This window comes from Chiloscyllium punctatum, chromosome 11 (genome assembly GCF_047496795.1).
Source record: "Chiloscyllium punctatum isolate Juve2018m chromosome 11, sChiPun1.3, whole genome shotgun sequence".
NCBI classification, from domain to species: domain Eukaryota; kingdom Metazoa; phylum Chordata; class Chondrichthyes; order Orectolobiformes; family Hemiscylliidae; genus Chiloscyllium; species Chiloscyllium punctatum.
This window is the reverse complement of record NC_092749.1, coordinates 96,432,287-96,450,816: the sequence shown is the minus strand read 5'-3', so window position 1 is coordinate 96,450,816 and position 18,530 is coordinate 96,432,287. Positions and strand designations below refer to the sequence as shown.

The 18,530-nt window shown below is 41.2% G+C and overlaps 1 protein-coding gene across 6 annotated transcripts in view; it reads right to left on the bottom strand.

Moving 5' to 3' along the window:
• stxbp5a (syntaxin binding protein 5a (tomosyn)) overlaps positions 1-18,530 on the bottom strand; it is a 235,196-nt gene that overhangs the window by 106,023 nt on the left and 110,643 nt on the right. For all 6 annotated transcript variants that reach the window (XM_072581320.1, XM_072581323.1, XM_072581321.1 and 3 more), the window contains 3 exons: positions 14,862-14,985; positions 4,527-4,605; positions 2,402-2,556 (listed from right to left, as the gene is read on the bottom strand). In XM_072581320.1, the coding sequence (XP_072437421.1) occupies positions 2,402-2,556; positions 4,527-4,605; positions 14,862-14,985 (358 nt within the window). The remainder of the gene's footprint in view (positions 1-2,401; positions 2,557-4,526; positions 4,606-14,861; positions 14,986-18,530) is intronic.

Below are 18,530 nucleotides of genomic sequence, written 5' to 3'. Positions count from 1 at the left end.
ATTTGAGTCATTGAAGTGCCCCATTTTAACTACTGTATGATGTTGGCATTTCTCTGTAATTACCCCTGCAGATTTGCTCCACTACATCCTTTCCATTAGTTGGCCACATCAATGTTATTGTATTCCACATCAATGTTATTGTACCCTTTTTATTCCTTAACTGTAGCCAAATTGACACTGTCCTTGAACGCTCAGACATCCTCTTTCTCCAGTGACCTCCTGAACTATACTGTTCAGCAATATTTAACACCTAGTCATGCCCTTCCTTTAGCCAGGTCTCTTCCACACGTAATTTGCGTTATTTACCATGTTCCCTGCAATGACATACACGCACACTAACTGTTTCGGACTTGGAATTTCTTTCTTCCTTATGACAACTTCATAGATTACTTACACAAAATAAGGATTCAATTCTTGTAAATGCTTGTAGAATTTCCAGCTAACACTTTTTTAAAAAAATTGAGGCACAAAGCATTGTCCATGTACTGAACTCTTCAAGTGCGGACCTCAGTGCAACCAGGGGCAGCACATTTGCAATTGAAATGTCAGAAAAATGAACCAGTGGAGCAAGTCTCTGTTCAATGAGTAATTGGATGCAGGATAGTGGAGATCACAGGCATTTCCTGAATCATCCTTACTAGAATTTCATGACCCAAAAGGCAGCACTGTTCAGAATAGAGGAATAATAGAAAAGAAGTGCAAGTTCATCTACAAGGTAAGTGAAAACAACACAAGGGTACAGTCAATTATCTGTGAACATAATCCCAATTTCTTCTTTGTTTAAATTGAACTCCTTTTTATTTTAGAAAAGTCTAGTTCCTGTTCTCAACATGAATACCAATGGTCAAAGAATGTTTTCTGCCATTTTCAGAAGAGGACAGTTTATTCACATCTGGGGCATGACATCAGAAGTGCATCACATTCCAGCGGCTACAACCCATGGTGAGAGGCACTCTCCATAGAAACTGGGAACATATTGCTTGCAAATATATGTACAGATATATATTGTCCACAACAACTTTCACAGTTGTTATTCAACCTATTAAAAGGCAACTGCAGAGTTAGCAAACACAACAGAACATGCTTGCGTTATTTCATTGGATGAGAGTTCCACTTAAAGCATTGCCATTATTGCTACTGTGTGTAGTTTATGGAATTTGTTTGTCTCCTTTACTTCAAAATTAATTACAATGAATAAGCTGCAATGAAACTAGAAGATCACCTGAAGAGACTAGGTTTGTTGTGAAAAATAATCTCAGACAGAGCTGTGGTTCAGTGATGGGCAACTAACTTTTGAGTAAGAGGTCACAGATACCTGATCTATTGCAGAAACTTTAACATACAATCTACTATAGATTGTGGTGTACTAGTCAACCCACCATTTAAGAGAATCCCAAAGTAACCATGCTTTAAGACATACTCAGAATAATTAAACTCTTCCCTCTTCATCACCTTTTCAATCACAGTATGGTCTGCATATGTGATGAAGGGCTTTTGCCTAAAACGTCGATTTCACTACTCCTTGGATGCTGCCTGAACTGCTGTGCTCTTCCAGCACCACTAATCCAGAATCTGGTTTCCAGCATCTGCAGTTATTGTTTTTACCTCTGCATATGTTAGCAATCATCTTCAATCTTTTAGCCCATAAATGCAAGTTTTATTTACCAGCATTTTTTACTTGGATGCAACGGAGCAAGCAGTTTATATTATAAAGATGCAAGGGAGTTTGAGACACATCCATACACAACAGACCATGTATGGCAGTCACCCAAAGCAGGAGTTTACTTTTACACTTGTTGTACAAGTCACCCCAGTCAATGAGGAAATGTTTGAGGCTTCAATGGTCAATATACATGTTAAGATCTATGGCAGACTGACACCCAGTGCATTACTGAGGGAGTGCTGCATAATAGAGGTCGGATCTATCTATTGGGATGTTAAACCAAAACCCACATGCTTCAAGTGAACATAAAAGATCCCAATGACATGGCTGAAGAACAGCATAGCTCTCTGGTGTCATCAATATCTACCTCTCAATTAAGATCACTAAAATCAGGTTAGCAGACAGGAATGAGATCAATGAACTATGTATTGGTATGTGGAGTGGCTCCAGAATTCCCTACACTGCAATGATAATGAATCTAAAAGTATGTATTGGTAGTGTAGTACTTTGGAACATCCTCAGGCCATGAAACACAATATGAACCAAAATCCTTTAGTTTCCTACGAGACTAGTTTGTCTTTTGAATGTGCCACAAATTCAGATTCAGTTGCTATGGGTTAGTATTGACCATGAAAACCAAGTGCACGTGTGTTTTGTTTTTATTTTCACAGTTGTCGGAAGAGAACTACAGACTGTGAAGTTACAACAGATACAAACAAGTTAATTACATAAGCCTACCGCTAGGATATGGCGTTTCACAGAGGGTGAGAAAGTCGACAATCGGATAGTCCATCTCAAGTACTGCAGTGGTCTTCCCATGCATCACCGTCAAGCATGGTCTTCTGCCTACTGTATCATAGGACAGACCTCCTGAGAAAATGATGAAAGGATCTCTAGAAGCAAAAACATAAATAGGAAAATAAAACACCATTAAGTATTTTATTTCCTGAAATGGTAAGAAACCATGAAACACAAACCAATACTTCACTGCTGGTAGCTTATAGCTACTGGGATGTCCATATTTCGTAACAAACATTGCGCAAAGTCACAGAATAAACCTTGACGCAATTTTGTGAAGTCCAAAACACCCAAATATCTTTTGTTATCATTAACTTATCGGTTTCTCCACAAACTTAAATGGAAACTCCTCAAACATCGTTTATGAGTTTACAAAATTTGACCCATGTTATGTAAATGCTATCAAGTGAACATGCAAAATTTTCAAAAGGCCAATTTTGGAACATTAATAATCTATAGGTTGGTCTCTGTAAGCAGGTTTAAAAACACCAGATACTAATTCTAAGGAAGGTCACTGGACTCAAAATGTTAAGTCTGATTTCTCTCTTTAGATGCTTCCAGACCTGTTGAGATTTTCCAGCAATTTCTGTATGCTTTCTCCAGATACTGATGTTTGTTTCCTCCTCTCCACCACCCACCCATTGTCTATGAATGGGATTTTGGATATGTACTTGCATGCTAAGAATACTCAGCATAGTCTCGAGTACTGCTTCCACTGGGACTCGTGGTGTGCCAAGAGGCCACTTACAAAGTTGTAGATGACTGAATTACTTAGAGCTTAACATAAAGGCACTTTTGTTTTAAAAATACACTCACCCAGAAGGATCTTATCTAGTCATCGCAAAGGAAATGCAGTTAAGTTCAAGTCAATAGTGCATAAACTGGGTTTACTACTTAGACCAGAGAATTGAGCCAAACTCAATGCTGCCTGTCTTTACTAGCTAAATATGATTCATCCCTGTTCTGAACTTAGCCTCACCTTCTCCTTCACCGAAATTCACCATGTTTGTCATTCCAAAGTTTTCAATCACTATTAATTACAGTACATATCATTCTGGACATTCCCCATTATCCACCAGGGGGAGTAGGTGAGCTCATCACAGTAGTCAGCAGAGGAGGTTCCTTCTACTGTATGATTTTCCTTTATGAAAGGCATAAGAACTGGCTACAGGAGTAAGCAATTCAGCCCCTCGAGCCTGCTCCACCACTCAATATGCTCAAGGATGCTCTTGGTGGCTCAGTGGCTAGCATTGCTGCCACACAGTGCCAGGGACCCAGGTTCAATTCCAGCCTTGGGCGACAGTGTGGAGTTTGCACATTCTCAGTGTCTGCATGGGTTTCCTCCAGGTCTCCTCCCCCAGTTCAAAAGGTGCGCAGTTAGGTGGTTTGGCTATGCTAAATTGTCCATAGTGTCGAGAGATGTGCAGACTAGGTGATTAGGAATAGAAAATGCAGGGTTACAGCGATAGAATAGGGGGTTGGTTCTGGATGGGGTGTTCTTCAGCGTGTTAGTATGAACTCAGTGGGCCAACAGCCTGTTTCCACGCTGTTGGGATTCTATGATCTCAACCCCTCAGTATTCATATGGCTGCTCCAATTAAATTTTTGCTCAATGGGAACCCCTAGATTTGAATGTTGTACTCCAACATAGTAAATAGCTTTTAGCCTATCTAGACTTGTAGGATAAATTTAAAATCTGAATGTCTTCACATGATTGGCTTTACACAAGGATAAACAGTATGTTCTACATCATTTAAAGTATTGCATATATAAAAAGAGATGACAAGGAGAAACAAGAGACAAAAATATTTAATGTTCATTAAAAGTATATCTGCATCAAATATTTAATACTTAACTCTAAAATTTTCCCACAAACTACAGATTTTGACAAATTTCCTAGGGTCTAAAAGGTGCTGTCGCAATGAACTTATGCCAATGTTGAAGGAGGTTCCAACAGCATACAATAATTGTAAGGAGATAATATCGAAAATTCCTACCTTTTTTGAGCATCAACATTTCAAAGAACAGAACACAAATACTTTAAAAGAAAGGACTGAACACATACCCAGATTTACAGGTTCTATATTCCACTTTGAGGATGGGTTTGCAAGGCTCTGCTTTCTTCCCATCTTTTGGCAGCTTTCCTGAAAGCAATGTTGGATTAAGTGTAGAGTTCATTAGTTCAGCCTCCCCTCTTCAAATTCAGTATGCACATGACAATGCTATGCTCTTGGGCAAAAGAATACACAGAGCTCATGCTCCTCTGCTGAAGTATTTGATCATTCTTCCTTGCTAAGGAGGAATTAACTCCACCTAGGAAGCTGTTCATTTTATTTTAGGCTAAAAACTTCAAAGAACTATGAAACAGAGTTAAAAAATTAGGAATTGGATTGAATTTCTTTGTCTGACTTCCCAGCTGGGAAGAACCCACTGAGGGAAGTTTTAGCTCAATCCATTCATTCAGTATCTGGCTAATGCATTTGGGAGGTAGCTCCTTTTGGAGATAATCTATAAAGTGATTTGTATGCTTTCATTGAGCATTGTTTCTTGGATTTGACAGCACAGGATAACTTGTTGTCGCCAAGAAACTGCTGTTTTCTTTCAAGTCATGTCCAAAGTTTGCTCTGCAATATAGGATTTATTTAGACTTTGAAAGAACAGGAAAGACATCGTAGGCTAGATTATAGTCCACACACACAATCAGAAATACACATGCAGTTCAAAAACAAACAGAGCAAGCTGTAAAATATTACAAGAGTGTAAAAGAACATTTAATAGACATTCTCACCATTACAAAAACAAACCAACAGGTGTAGAGAGGCAATAAACACATTCAGGTTTAAGGCTTATGGTTTAAGTTGAAGTCTTCAGCAATAGTTCTATGAATGAATTGGAAGAGGTTTTATAACAAAGCGAGAGAGAATAAGTATGGGAAGAGCAAGGCATAGCAAAGGTCAAAACTAAAATTGAGCATGAAGGCAGAAAACATGGGATGAAAAATGGCAGTCATTGAATAATGTGGGCTGAAAATGTGTTGCTGGAAAAGCGCAAGTCAGGCAGCATCCAAGGAGATGAGAATCAACGTTTCAGGCATGAGCCCTTCAGGAAATGTGGGTCAGCCTTCACAAAGAAGAGGGAAATTAATAGAGATATTGCTGTTAAGGAGGAGTGAGAAATGTTGATGACACACATCATGGAGGAGTAAAATATTCAAGGGACTTGAGATCTTTGAATAGAGAAGTAATCAGGCTTGGATCAAAAGTAGTAAAGGAGGAAACAGTGGTCACCATTTCTCAATCCAATTTGGTTACAAGTATAATGCCAGAGGACTGCTGACATTATATTTTTATTTAAAGCAGCAAGGGATAGATTGAAGTTTACCCAAGGGTGGCATGGTGGTTCAGTAGTTAGCACTGCTGCCTCTCAGCACCAGGGACCCCAATTCAATTCCATCTTTAGGCTACTTACTGTGTGGAATTCACACATTCTCCCCTTGTCTATGTGGGTTTCCTCCGGTGCTCCGGCTTCCTCCCACAGTCCAAACACATGCAGGTAAAGTGGATGGCCATGATAAATTGCCCATAGTGTCCAGGGAATTGCAGGCTAGTTGGATTCACCATGGGAAGTGCAGGGTTACAAGAATAGGTAGTGGGGTGGGTCTGGGTGGGATGCTCTTCATAGATGTGGACTCGATGGGCCAAATGGCCTGCTTCCACACTGTACGGATTCTATAATTCTATGAACAATTACAGGGCAGGTGTTTATGACTGGAATGCTGATTTGATTTCTGTGGTATGCACCAATGATTTACACTGAAACACAGGCTATAATTAGAAAGTTTGAAAATACAAAAATCTAAATCAGCTGGTTGATAGTAAAGAAGAAAGCTGAATATTACAGCAAGATATCAATTGACAATACAGGTAGGCAGAAAGTGGCAAATGGAATTCAATCCACAGAAGTGAGAGCTGATGCATTTCAGGAGGACAAACAACACAAGGGAATACAGGATCTTGGATTTTAATTACAGGAAGAGTTTCAGAACAATGACATTATGGTGGACCTTCTTAATAAACACTGGCTGAGCCTCAAATGGAGCATCACATTAAATTCTGGGCACTAGGCTTTAGAAAGCATGTGAAGGCAAGGAGAGGGTACAGAAAAGGGGATGACATACTTCACTTATGTATATTGTTAGAGAAGCTGGATTGCTTCTCCTTAAAAGGGTGCGAGATAATTTGCATAAGGCATTCAAAATCATGAGATGCTCAGGCAGAAAAGTCAAAAAGAGTAACCAATCCCATTCGTGGGAGAATAAAGAACAGCAAAATGCCAGTTTAAAATAATTAGCAAGAACGAACAACAAACGATAATGAGGAAATGATTAATATGCAGGGAGTGGTCTGAAACTGGAATGCACTGAGCAATTGTGAAGGAAGGAGCTTCAGTCATAGCTTTCAACACAGAATTTGATAATTGTGCGACAAGAAGACAAATTGTAAAGTTAGAGGAAATAGGCAGGTAATTGGGACTAGGTGAGTTATTTTTGTAGAGCTGGTACAACCACAAAAGGCTGTTTACTCTCCTGTATTGTAATAGTTCAGGAATTAGTCTTGGCGGTTTAGAATTTGAGTAGAGCTAAAAGGGATTGGTTAGCCATTTGGTTGGATGGCTAGTTTACAGTGATGCAGAAATAATGCAAAACTTCCATACTGACTTAGGTTGTCACAAAAGCTTTCTTAACACTCCCCATCGCCTGAGGTGTGGTGACTCTCAGGTGAAACTACTATCAGCTGCCTCTCTCAAATGAGCCCAATAGTCCGATAGGATTATGGTGACTTTAGAGGTGATGGGCTGAAGGCACTTTTCTGTATTGCAAGATTGTTGTCTTGCATTCTTCTGGACAATTTTCAAGAAATACTGAAGGAAGGGAAAACAACATTCACAGTAAATAACAGGAAAGTGCTGTTGACAAGTGGACTCTGATTTTAAAGGGAATTGCACCAATTAATGATAGAACATATAGAACATAGAACAATACAGCACAGAACAGGCCCTTCGGCCCACGATGTTGTGCCGAACATTTGTCCTAGCTTAAGTACCTATCCAATTGCCGCTTAAAGGTCACCAATGATTCTGACTCTGCCACTCCCACAGGCAGTGCATCCCATGCTCCCACTACTCTCTGGGTAAAGAACCTACCCTTGACATCTCCCCTATACCTTCCACCCTTCACCTTAAATTTACGTCCCCTTGTAACACTCTGTTGTACCTGGGGAAAAAGTTTCTGACTGTCTACTCTATCTATTCCCCGATCATCTTATAAACCTCTGTCAAGTCACCCCTCATCCTTCGCCGTTCCAATGACAAAAGACCTAGCACTCTCAACCTATCCTCATATGACCTATTCTCTATTCCAGGCAATATCCTGGTAAATCTCTTCTGCACCCTCTCCAAAGCTTCCACATCTTTCCTAAAATGAGGCGACCAGAACTGCACACAGTACTTCAAATGTGGCCTTACCAAGGTCCTGTACAGCTGCAACATCACCTCACGACTCTTGAATTCAATCCCTCTGCTAATGAACGCTAATACACCATAGGCCTTCTTACAAGCTCTATCCACCTGAGTGGCAACTTTCAAAGATCTATGAACACAGACCCCAAGATCCCTCTGCTCCTCCACCTGACTAAGAACCCTACCGTTAACCCTGTATTCCGCATTCTTTATTGTCCTTCCAAAATGGACAACCTCATACTTGACCGGGTTGAACTCCATCTGCCACTCCTCAGCCCAGCTCTGCATCATATCTAAGTCCCTTTGCAGCCGACAACAGCCCTCTCACTATCCACAACTCCCATCAATCTTCGTATCGTCTGCAAATTTACTGACCCACCCTTCGACTCCCTCTTCCAAGTCATTAATAAACATTACAAACATCAGAGGACCCAGAACTGATCCCTGCGGAACACCACTTGTAACTAGGCTCCAGGGTGAATATTTACCATCTACCACCACTCTCTGACTTCAACTGGTTAGCCAGTTCTCTATCCAACTGGCCAAACTTCCCACTATCCCATGCCTCCTGACTTTCCGCATAAGCCTACCATGGGGAACCTTATCAAATGCCTTCCTAAAATCCATGTACACTACATCCACTGCTCTACCCTCATCCACATGCTTGGTCACCTCCTCAAAGAATTCAATAAGACTTGTAAGGCAAGACCTACCCCTCACAAATCCGTGCTGGCTGTCCCTAATCAAGCAGTATCTTTCCAGATGCTCATAAATCCTATCCCTCAGTACCCTTTCCATTACTTTGCCTACCACCGAAGTAAGAATTACTGGCCTGTAATTCCCGGGGTTATCCCTATTCCCTTTTTTGAACAGGGGCACAACATTCGCCACTCTCCAATCCCCTGGCACCACCCCCATTGACAGTGAAGACGAAAAGATCATTGCCAATGGCTCTGCAATTTCCTCTCTTGCTTCCCACATAATCCTAGGATATATCCCGTCAGGCCCGGGAGACTTGTCTATCCTGAAGATTTTCAAGATGCCCAACACATCTTCCTTCCTAATAAGTATCTCCTCTAGCTTACCAGTTCATTTCATACTCTCCTCTTCAACAATACAGTCCCTCTCATTTGTAAATACTGAAGAAAAGTACTCATTCACGACCTCTCCTATCTCTTCTGACTCAATACACAGTCTCCCACTACTGTCCTTGATCGGACCTACCCTCGTTCTCGTCATTCTCAGGTTTCTCACACACGCATAAAAGGCCTTGGGGTTATCCTTGATCCTACCCACCAAAGATTTTTCATGCCCTATCTTAGCTCTCCTAACCCCTTTCTTCAGCTCCCTCCTGGCTATCCTGTACCCCTCCAATGCTCTGTCTGAACCTGTTTCCTCAACTTAATGTAAGCCTCCTTCCTCCTTAAGACATTCAACCTCCCTCGTCAACCAAGGTTCCCCCACACGACCATCTCTTTCCTGCCTGGCAGGTACATACATATCAAGGACATGTCGTATCTGTTCTTGAAAAAGTTTCACATTTCAACGACATCCTTCCCTGACAGCCTGTGCTCCCAATTTATGCTCCTCAGATCCTGTCTTGCAATATCGTATTTACCTTTCCCCCAATTGTAAAACCTGCCCTGTTGCATACACCTATCTCTCTCCATAACAAAGGTGAAAGTCACAGAATTGTGGTCACCATCACCAAAATGCTCACCCACTAACAAGCCCATCACTTGTCCTGGTTTGTTACCAAGTACCAAATCCAATATGGCCTCCCTCCTGATGACTAACAATCAGGTGATGTTTTCTTGTTAAACCAGGCAGGTTAATTCTGGTTGGTCAAGGCATTACCGTCCTCTTGAACAGGGGTATAAATGTTTTTTTGGTACTTCTTGCAAATTGCCACGAGACAAACGCTTTGACAAAATTGTGTCTTTATGTAGCAATACTTAAAATTCCATAATTCCTTAATATACAATAAATTAACAGATTCACACGTGATAACGGCATCACTGGCTGTCTGGCATTTATTCCCCATTCCAAGTTGCCCTCACGAAGGCGTTGATAAGCTGCCGCTTGAACCACTCAAGTCCATCTGTTGTATGTAGACCCACAATACCTTTAGGGAGAGAATTTCAGGAAGTTGATCCAATGACAGATATGAATGGTAAGGTATTTCCAAGTTAGGATGGTGAATGGCTTGGACAGGAACTTGCCAATGATGTTCCCATGTATCCATTGCCCATTCCTTCGAGACAGAAGTGAACATGGTCTTGGAAGGTGCTAAGGATCTTTGGTGAATTTCTGCAGTGCATCTTGTAGATAGTACAAGCTGTTGCTGAGTGTTGGTGGAGGAGTCACTGGATGTTTGTGGATGAGATGCCATTTCAGCAGGTTGCTGTGTCCTGAATGGTGTCATGTTTGAGTGTTGTTGGAGCTGCAATCATCCAGCCAGGTGGGGGGTATTCCATCACATTCCTGACTTATGCCTTGTAGATGGCAGACAGGCGCTGGGGAAATCAGGGAGTGAGTTATTTGATGCTGTATTCCCAGCATCTGTGATTATGTGGTGAGTCCAGTGAGATTCTGGTCAATGGTAACCCCAGGATGTCAATAACAGGAGATTCAATGATGGTAACACCACCAAATGTCATGGTACAGTGATTGGATTGTCTTTTATGGGACATGGTCATTGCCTAGCATGTGTGACTTTAATGTTACTTGCCATTTGTCAGCCCAGGCCTGGACATTATCCAGAACTTGCTGCATTTGAACATGGACTGTTTCAGTAGTTGAGGAGTAACAAATGGTTTTGTACATTGTGCAATCATTGGTGAACATCCGTACTTCTAACTTTATGGAGGTACAGTCATTGATGAAGCAGCTGAAGATGGTTGGGCTTAGGACATTACCTTGAGGACATTCTGCAGAGATGTCCTACAGCAGAGCTGATTGACCTCTAACAAGCACACGTTCCTACGTACCAAATATAATTCTAACCAGCAAAGTTTGTCCCATTACCCATCGATTCTAGTTTTGTTAGGGATCCCTAATGTCACGTGCAGTCGAGTGCAGTCTTGATGACAAAGGCTATCATTCTCAACTCACCTCTGGAATTCAATGTTATTAAGTGTAGGGGAACAGACGGACCTTTTATAGTGCCCATTCAAGTTTAAAGGTAGGAGGACAGATGTATAGGATGGTTAAGAACATAATTAAAGGTACTAATCTTTAATCACGAAGGTTAAAAGAAACAAGAAAATGTTGGTTATATGAAGTGGTCGTGAGAAGAACTTTATGGGAAAGTAACAATCTAGTGGTGTTATTGCCAGACTGCTAATTCAGAGATCCAGCTAATGTTTTGGGAAACCAGGTTCAAATCCTGTCATGGCAGATGATGGAATTTGAATTCAATTAAAAAAAGGAAATCTGGAATTAAGTGTCTAACGGAGACCATGGATTCACTGTTGATTGTCAGAAAAACCCAGCTGGTTCACTAATGTCTTTTAGGGAAGGAATCTACCATCCTGACTGGGGTCTGGTCTACATGTGACTCCAGACCAGCAGCGATGTGGTTGATTCTTAACTGCTGGGCGATTTGGGATGGGCAATAAATGTTGGCCTGACCAGTGATGTCCTCATCCCCTGAATAAAAAAAACCTATATAAAACACTAAGTCACATGGAGAGAACTGTGTAGGTTTCTGAGCACTACATGACAAGGAGAATGTAATTACACAAGAAAAGATACAAGGGTCTTGTCAGATGTGTATAATTTTAGCTATGAAGAAAAGGCTACATTGGCTGGGGTCCTGTTCTTTGGAACAAAGTAGGCTGAGGGGTGATTTAATTAAGGTGCAAAGAATTATGAGGTGCCGAAGTACAGTGGACAGGAAGAACTGTATGAGTACTTGTATGGGTAGAGCTGAGAAAGACCAAGGGCAAAGATATTAGTGGGGCTGTATATAAACTCCCATACTGCAATGATAATTTTGGGAAAGATGTTAAACATAAAATTAGAGAGGCATGCAACAAAGAAACATTCACAATAATGGTTAACTTCAAATCTGCATATAGAGATTAGCAAATCAAATTAATAAGAATAATTATTCCTGGAGCATATACAAGATGGTTTTCTGGACTAATGTGCTGAGGAATAACTGGAAAACAGGCCATTCTATACTGGGTATCATGTCATGAGAAAGGAGTAGTTGGCAATCAAGCTGTGCAAGGTCCCTTTACGATGAGTGACCATAGTATGATAGAATTCAAAGTAAAGAGTAACATAGCTGATTTAGAGACTTGGATCTGAATCTAAATAAGGGAAACTACAATGGTATGAGGAATGCACTAGCTATGATGAATTGGGGAACATTACTTAAAGGGAAGACAGTGGAGAGGCAACTGCAATGTTCAAAGAGCACATGGGTGAACCGAAACAATTGCTCATTCCTATCTGACACAAAAGTAAAATGAGAAAGGTAGCCACACCACAGCTTACAAGGGAAATTGATGTTCGTATTAGATCCAAGGAGAGGCATACAAATTAATGAGGGAAAAAAAGACAAGAAAAACGGGATTAGTTTAGAATTCAGCAAAGGAGCACCAACGGATGGATTAATCATGGAATAGAATCCCTACAGTGTGGAAACAGGCCCTTCAGCCCAACAAGTCCACACTGATCTTCCGAACAGTAACCCACCCAGACCTATACCCCTACCCCTACCGTATATTTTACCCCTGACTAATGCATCTAACCTACACACCCATGAACACTATGGGCTATGGGCAATTTAGCATGGCCAATTAAAGTAACCTGCACATCTTTTGGATTGTGGGGGGGAAACCGGAGCACCCAGACAAAACCCACACAGACACGGGGAGAATGTACAAACTCCACACAGACAGTCGCAGAGGCTGGATTCGATCACAGTTCCTGCCTCTGAGGCAGCAGTGCTAACCACTGAGCCACCGTGCTGCCCTTAAGAAAGGGAGAATAGAGTAAGCCATCCTGCAGGGAACATTTTTAAAAAGTGTCTACAGATGTGTGAAGACAAAAGAAGATAGTCAGAAACAAGGGAATTATAATGGGGAACAAAGAAATGGCTAACCAAATATATACTTTGGTTATGTTCACAAATGAGGACACAAATAACGTATCAGAAATATTGGGGGACACAGGGTTCAGTGAAAGAAATCAGTATTTGTAGGGAAACAGCATTGGAGAAATTGAGGAGACTGAAGGCTGAAAAATCTCCAGGCTATACCCTGGTAAGTGTACCCCAGGGTACTTAAGGAAGATACCCTGGAGATAGCAGAAGTGTTGGTGGTCATCTTTCAAGATTTTACAGATTCTGGGACAGTTCCTTCAAATTGGAAGATAGCTCATGTAATTCTCTACTTCCAGTGAGAAAACTGGAAATTGTAGACCAAAATCAGCCTGCTGTAAAGAGTGGAAAAAATGCTTAAGTCCACTAGAAAAGATTTCTCAACGTTTGGAAAAGTGACAGACAGAAAGGGAAATCATGCTTGACAAATCTACTGGAATTTCATGAGGATGTAACTAGTAGAGTTGATGAGGGGGCGTCAGTGGATGTGGTCTATTTGGACTTTCAGAAGGCTTTTGACAAAATCTCAAGAGTAACATATAAAATTAAAGGGATTGGGGTGCTGTACGATGATGGGTAAAAAGATTGGTTGGCAGACAGGAAACAAAACAGAAATAAATAGGTCTTTTTCCAAATAGCAGGCAGTGGCTAGTGTGGTACAGTCTAATGATCCCAGCTTTTCACAATATATATTAATGATTTGGTTCATTGAACTATCATCTCCAGGTGACACAAAGCTGAGTGTGAGAGAAAGCAGGATGCAGAGACACTTTAGTATGGTTTGGACAAGCTGTGAGAGTGAGCAAATGCAGAGCAGATGCAGTATAATGTGGATAAATGAAACACATTTGGAAGCAAAAGCAGGAAGGCAGATTATTAGTTAAATGGCTACAAATTGAAAGAGGGGAATGTGCAATGAAGCCTGGGTGTCCAAGTACACCTGGTGCTGAACGCAAGGTTGGAGTTGCACCGGATGGTGAAGGCAGAAAATAGTACATTGGTCTTCATAGTGAGAGGATTTAAGAACAGGAACAGTGATGTCTTGCTGCCATTTTACAGGATGGATTGGCAAGAACACACCTAAAATAGTGAGTGCAGTTTTGGTCTCCTTATCTGAGAATGGATGTCCTTGCTAAAGAAGTAGGGCAGCAAAAGTTTACCAAACAGATAGCAGGATGGGCATATGGGGAGAGGTTGAATCTGCTATTAAATTCACTGGAGCTCAGAAGAATGAGGTAGGGGGAGGAATGTCATCGAAACCTATAAAATTCTGAAAGAACAACACAGGGAATATGCAGGAAGAATGTTCCCGATGATGAGGGGATTTCAGAACCAAGGATCAGAGAATAAGGGTACTGGGAAAAGCATTTAGGACTGAGATGAGAAGTTTCTCCACCAGAGAAAGTAGTGAGCAAAAGGATTCGAGGTCAAGAGATCATATATTTTCAAGGAGGAGTTGGCTATAACAATTATGGCTAAAGGATTTAAAGTTTATAGCAGGAACAGGCTATTGAGTTGAATGATCAACCACAATCATATTGAATAGCGGAGCAGGGTCGACATTCTTGCTTACATTTAAGTCACTTGGTTATCCACCCGAAATGCCTCCACCTACAAGGCTATAGGCCTGAACTGGAAAATAGGATTAGGCCAGATAGTTTTTCTTTAGTTAGAACAGGTGCACTAGACCAAATGTCTACCTTCTGTGTTCCATATTTTTGTGCTTTTATGTCAAAGACTGTAAGACCACACAAACAAGTTCATACCTACCATGTGGTGTAATAATTTGTGCAGGTTTGATGGGAGATTTTACATTCCAGATAGTAAGGCTACCATCTGAATGGCTGCAAACAAACTGTTTTCCTTCATGATGCCAAGCCACGGAATGAATAGCCTGCAAAATAGAAAGTTTGTATGACAAGTGCTGCAATACTATTACTAAGAATTGATCCTGATAATGACCATAATTATCAGCACCAAAGTTCACATTAGCTTGGCTCAAAATGGAATACTGAAGAACAATTAAATGCTAACAATATAAATGTTAGAGTCTTCAATACCATAAGCCGATACAACAGGTAAGCAGCCGGGAACAGAAAAACCATCTTCCTTAGCACACCTCCTTTGTTTCATCCCATTTTCAAATCTCCGACATTTGACCTAATAATTTTAGCACTTTAAGCAACTTCACATTCCCTTAGCCCTGCCATTGACAGATGTGCCATCAGCAATCTAAATCAGTTTGTCCCTCTTCTCCTTACGAAATGCCTGCAACAGTAAAATCATATCAAATTTAATCTCGGGGGCTCACCCTCAAATCTGTGTTAAGCAGTGTTGTGATAGCCCAACATGACATCATTTGTTTACAAATGTAGTCTACATGAAGTACAATGAAAAACTAATTTGTTCATACATCATAATGGCCTGTCCTTTTACAGTAAAATGCACTGAAAAAAATATAGATAGTGCTGGGTCGGCTCAGTAATCTTGTTCTGCTCATTGTGCTGCATTCAGAATAGTATGAAATAGACTGTCATTTTATTAAGACAGTCAAATGCATTTTGCTCATTTTTGTGTTGAAATGAGAAATCAGGGAGGAACTTTTCCCTTTTTGCAGCTGCAGCCAAGGAAATAGACTGGGCATTCAAACATTTTAGGATCATTAGGGCGAAGACCTTCCTTTTATTCTTTTGATATTAATCTTGTCCACTTGCTTGATTCACATCTCAAAACTTCAGGAGGCCTTCCAAGCAATCTGGTATGCCTCATGTTGTGTGGGTAGTGTCTTAACATTCACAAAGCAATCTTAGCTTCTTGGACTTTAACACACAAAACAGCAGCTTTTTGCTGGTCATTCATGTTAGCACAGACCAAAACATGTAACATTTCATCTTTACACATTGCAGAAAGATTTGGCAAAAGACAGTAAAACAGTTCGATTTCATCCATGGTGCTTAAACATTCATATATGGGCAAGACCATTTTGTACGTATTGCTGCAGGCCTGCCCTGTAATTTCACACTCTAGCATAGACTAATTCTGGTCCAATTGGTTGGTATGTTCATACGACAAGTATGCCCAAGTTTGGTTAACCTAGAGTCAGCAGTTCAAAACTTCAGTTTAGCACGAGTATCCTTCTACTGGATTTCTTAATTTGCCAACAGGAATGGCCAGAAGCTTTGCAATAAGAGTTTTGGATTATCCCAGTTTGATGTTTCACAATTGCAGTGTGTGTCAATAAGGCTATGCAAACACAGGTTATTGTGTAGAGGTACATATGAACCAACATATGAATAGGGAACAACAGTAGAGTGGAGCACTGGAAAAGCACAGCAGGTCAAGCAGCATCCGAGGAGTAGGAGAATTGACATTTCAGGCGAGAGCCCTTCATGGATTGAGGTTTGTGAGCAGAGGGGATGCTGAGATAAATGGGAGTGCGGTGGGGCTGGGTGACAAGGCAGCTGAGTGTGTGATAGGTAGATGGAGGTGGGAGTAATGGTGATAGGTCGGAAAGGAGAGTGGGAACGAAGATGGACAGGTAGGACAGGTCATGAGGGCGGTGCCGAGTTCGAAAATTGGAACTGGGATAAGGTTGGGGGGGGGGGGGGGGGGGGGGGGGGGGGGGGGGGGGAAGAGGTGGCAGGGGTGGTGGTGGTTAGAGGTGGAACAAGAGGAGACTGGTGAAATCCACATCGATGCCATGTGATTGGTGAAACCCACACCAATTGCAAGGCATCAAAGTGAATTTCACCAGTTTCCTCATTTCCCCTCCCTCCACCTTATCCCAATTCTAACTTGGCACCACCCTCATGACCTGTCCTACCTGTCCATCTTCGTTCCCACACTCCTCTCTGACTCATCATCATTACCCCCACCTCAGTCTACCTATCGCATTCTCAGTTACTTTCCTCCCAGTTCACAAGCCTCATTCATTCCTGATGAAGGGCTCTTGCCCGAAACGTCGATTCTCCTGCTCCTCAGATGCTGCCTGAACTGCTGTGCTTTTCCAGCACCACACTCTCAACTCTGCTCTCCAATATATGCAGTCCTCACTTTCTCTAAGGAAGAACAGACCAATCAGCCCTTTGAGCTTACTCCACAATTCAATAAGACTAGGGTTGATATGATTTTATCAATTCTATATCGCTGCATATCCCAATAATCTTCTAGCCTCTTGGTACTGAAGGACCTATACACGTCTGCCTTAAAAATATTTAAAGATTCTACATGCATAGCTTTTTTGAGGAATTCCATAGTCTCACATTCCTAAGGAGAAATGCTTTCTCATCTAGATCATAAATGGGTAACTTTTTATAAAAATATGACCCCTATTTCTAGATTCTCCCACATGAGGGAACATCTTTTTGACATCCACTCAGTCAACTCAGGATCTTATAAGTTTCAATTAAGTTAGCTCTGACTCTTCTGAACTCCAGGCGTATAGGGAAAGTCTGTCTAGCTTTTCCCAAGGCAATCCGCTCATTCCAGGTTATTTGTCTAGTAAACCTTATGAACTGCTTCTAATGCATCAACATTATTCCATAAGTACAATGACCAGTACCCCACACAGAACTCCAAATGCAGTTTCACCAATGCATGTATAATTGACACATAACCTCCCTACTCTTGCATTCAATTCCCCCATAATACACTTTAATATTCAATTATCTTTCCTGATTATTTGCTGTACCTGCATATTAACCAGCTGTGATTCATGCATTTGACACTCAGATCCTCTCACTATTCAGATATATAAATGCTTATTCTTTCAGCCAAAAATGAATTTTACACTTTGCCACATTTTACTTCCATTGTACTTCATTTGCCAGGAGGTTTGTAGACTCATAGCTTCTTCAAAAATCACTTCCCTTCGTACCTTGGCATCAACAAATTACTTCAGTCCCTTCAACAAAATCATTTATATGAACTGTAAAGGAACGAAACGTTTACCATGAGAGAATTCTGGACTAGAGCTCCCAAGTCTCTCTGCACTTCAGAAAGGATGTTGTGAAACTTGAAAGGGCTCAGAAAAGATTTACAAAGCTGTTGCCAGGGTTGGAGTGTTTGAGTTATAGGGAGAGGCTGAACAGGCTGGGGCTATTTCCTCTTAGCTTCAGAGACTGAGAGGTGACCTTAAAGGTTTATAAAATTATGAGAGGGATGAATAGGGTGAATAGACAAGTTCTTTTCCCTGGGGTGGAGAGTCCAGAACTATAGGGCAGTGATTTAATGGGAGAGGAGAAAGATATAAAAGAAACCTAAGGAGCAATGTTTTCATGCAGAGGATGTGTGTGGAATGAATTGCCAGAGGAAGTGGGGGAGGCTGGTACAATTACTACATTCAACAGGCATCTAGATGGGTATATGAATAGGAAGGGTTTAGAAGGATATATGAGCCAAATGGGACTAGATTAGTTTAGGAAGTCTGGTTGGCACGTA